A 2287-nucleotide genomic window follows, 5' to 3' on the forward strand; every position below is an offset into this window, starting at 1 on the left:
AAAGACTTTCTCCTTGGGGAAGGAATTCATCCATGCTGTGGACATTGGAGTTGTCCAAACAGCCCCCTCCAACGTCCCCTGTGGGTGCCCGGGGACCCTGATCTGAACCAGAAGCCCCCCCCTTATCCAGCCTTCCTTTCCTGCTCACTGACGCCCTCCTGCCCTCCTAATGGGACCTGCTTTCTGTTTTCCAGAACCTCCTCTGGGCTCACCCACCCTCACCCCCCCAGCCCCCAAAACCTCCTGGGTTGTTTCCCCAGCAACCGGCAAAGGCAGGAAAGTCACAACTTCCTCCAATTGTGCAGAGCTGGTCATTCTGCGCAGCGGGAGGAAGCAGGAAATGGGCAGAGAGGCAGCAACGCCGGCCCTGCAAGGCTCGGGACGGGGCAAGGCGCCTTTTTCCAAAAAGGGGGGCCAAGGGGCCAAGCTTGCAAAAACAGCAAAGGGACCCTGGCCCCCAAAGGGCCGCTTAGTGGCGGGAGATGTCTGCACGAGGGGGAATCTGAGGTGGGGCCATTGAGGAGCGTGTATAGGAAAACGGAGGGAAAGAAGCAAATCTCATCCTAGGATTTCTGGAGGCAGGAAAGCCACAAAACGGCCTAAATCTCTCCGATGACGGCTCCCGATTCAGGGAAGACCGGAAGGTGTCCTGTCTGAGGCGGAGAGCAAAGGGGCAGGCAGTCCTCCACTTACGACCATAACGGAGCCCAAAATTTCCGTTGCTAAGTGAATTTCCGTTTAAGTGAATTTTTGCCCCATTTTACGACCTTCCTCGCCACGTTTGTTAAGTGAATCACTGCAGTTGTTAAGCTAGTCACAGGTTGTTAAGAGAATATGGCTCCCCCCGTGGACTCTGCCTGTCAGAAGGGGATCACGTGACCCCGGGATGCCGTGACCGTCATAAATGTGAGTCAGTTGTGGAGTATATCTGAATTTTGATCCCGTGACCATGGGGGTGCTGCAATGGTCCTAAGTGTGAAAAATGGTCATAAATCAGGGGTCCCCAACCCCCAGGCCGTGGCTACTACCAGGCCGTGGCCTATTTGGAACCGGGCTGTACAAACGGTGGGCCAGCGTGCACATGCGCAGCTCAACTGGTGCAAGCAGCAGGCCGGCGTGTGTGCACATGCCTGTGCAACTCAACTTTCGTTAAGTTGAGCTGCAGGTGTATGCGCGTGCACACCAGCCCGCCGCTCACGTACGTTGAGCTGTGCATGCACGCACATGTGTGCCGGCCCATTGCTCACGCGGCCCGGGTCCCTCTTCTCCCCCCCCCAGCCGGGCCACCAAGCCACAAAGGTCAGGGACCGCTGTCCTAAGTCACTCTTTTCAGTGCCGTTGTAACTTGGGAACGGTCACTAATGACCGTTTGGGAAAAGGCAATTCAGCAACTGCGCCAAAGATTTTAGGGCACCTCAGGGAGGTGGATGAATCCCCCCCTCTTCCACCAGAGATCCCTCAGCTGGACCTGCTTGCTTTGGGTCAGCAATGTACAATGCTTGGTGGCCAGAAGCTCCGTGGTTGGAAGTGGAGACCAAGAAGGGACAGTGAGGAAGCCAGACGGCCAGGAGGTCCGTGCCCTTCACGGCACAGAAATGCGAAAGAAACCAGAAGCGTGTGAGGCTTGTTCGTCTGCTCCCAGCTATTCTGGGACCCCCTGGCCACGTTTCTCTCTGACCGAAGCCCCCCACTGAAGAGTTGGTTCTCTCACCAGTGTAGGGCGGAAGGCAGTTGCACTGGTAGCGAGCAACGTCATCGATGCACGTTCCCTGGTTCAGGCAAGGATTGGAGGCACATTCGTTGATGTTGATCTGGCAGTTGGGTCCTGGGGGAAAGAAGGAGATCTACAGGGTCCCACCTGCATCTGGGTGACCACAAAGCCACCGAGGGGTTCTTTCCCAACCTGGAACAGCAACAGGCTAGGCCAGAGGTAGGCAACCTTGGCTCTTTTATGACTCGTGGACTTCAACTCCCAGAGTTCCTGAGCCAGCCATGCTGAGGGGAAAGGGAGAGGTTTCCAAGCTGAGCCATGCTGGCTCAGGAATTCTGGGAGTTGAAGTCTATGAGTCATGAAGGGGCCATAATTCCCCATGCTGGCTCAGGAATTCTGGGAGTTGAAGTCCACGAGTCATAAAGCGGCCTAGGCCTAGGCCAGAGGTAGGCAACCTTGGCTCTTTTATGACTGGTGGACTTCAACTCCCAGAATTCCTGAGCCAGCCATGCTGAGGGGAAAGGGAGAGGTTTCCAAGCTGAGCCATGCTGGCTCAGGAATTCTGGGAGTTGAAGT

The 2287-nt window shown here is 56.1% G+C and overlaps 1 protein-coding gene across 1 annotated transcript in view; it reads right to left on the bottom strand.

Annotated features, from left to right (window-relative positions):
- The window catches only part of LOC107297076 (neurogenic locus notch homolog protein 1-like), a gene marked incomplete at both ends in the record, with an annotated part of 83538 nt that overhangs the window by 16100 nt on the left and 65151 nt on the right, over positions 1-2287 (bottom strand). Inside the window, one exon of the mRNA XM_015826434.1 lies at positions 1712-1825. Within this exon, the coding sequence (XP_015681920.1) occupies positions 1712-1825 (114 nt within the window). The remainder of the gene's footprint in view (positions 1-1711; positions 1826-2287) is intronic.

The sequence above is a fragment of the Protobothrops mucrosquamatus genome, unplaced genomic scaffold (assembly GCF_001527695.2).
Source record: "Protobothrops mucrosquamatus isolate PMUCROS unplaced genomic scaffold, P.Mucros_1.0 scaffold3133, whole genome shotgun sequence".
Classification (NCBI taxonomy): Eukaryota; Metazoa; Chordata; class Lepidosauria; order Squamata; family Viperidae; genus Protobothrops; species Protobothrops mucrosquamatus.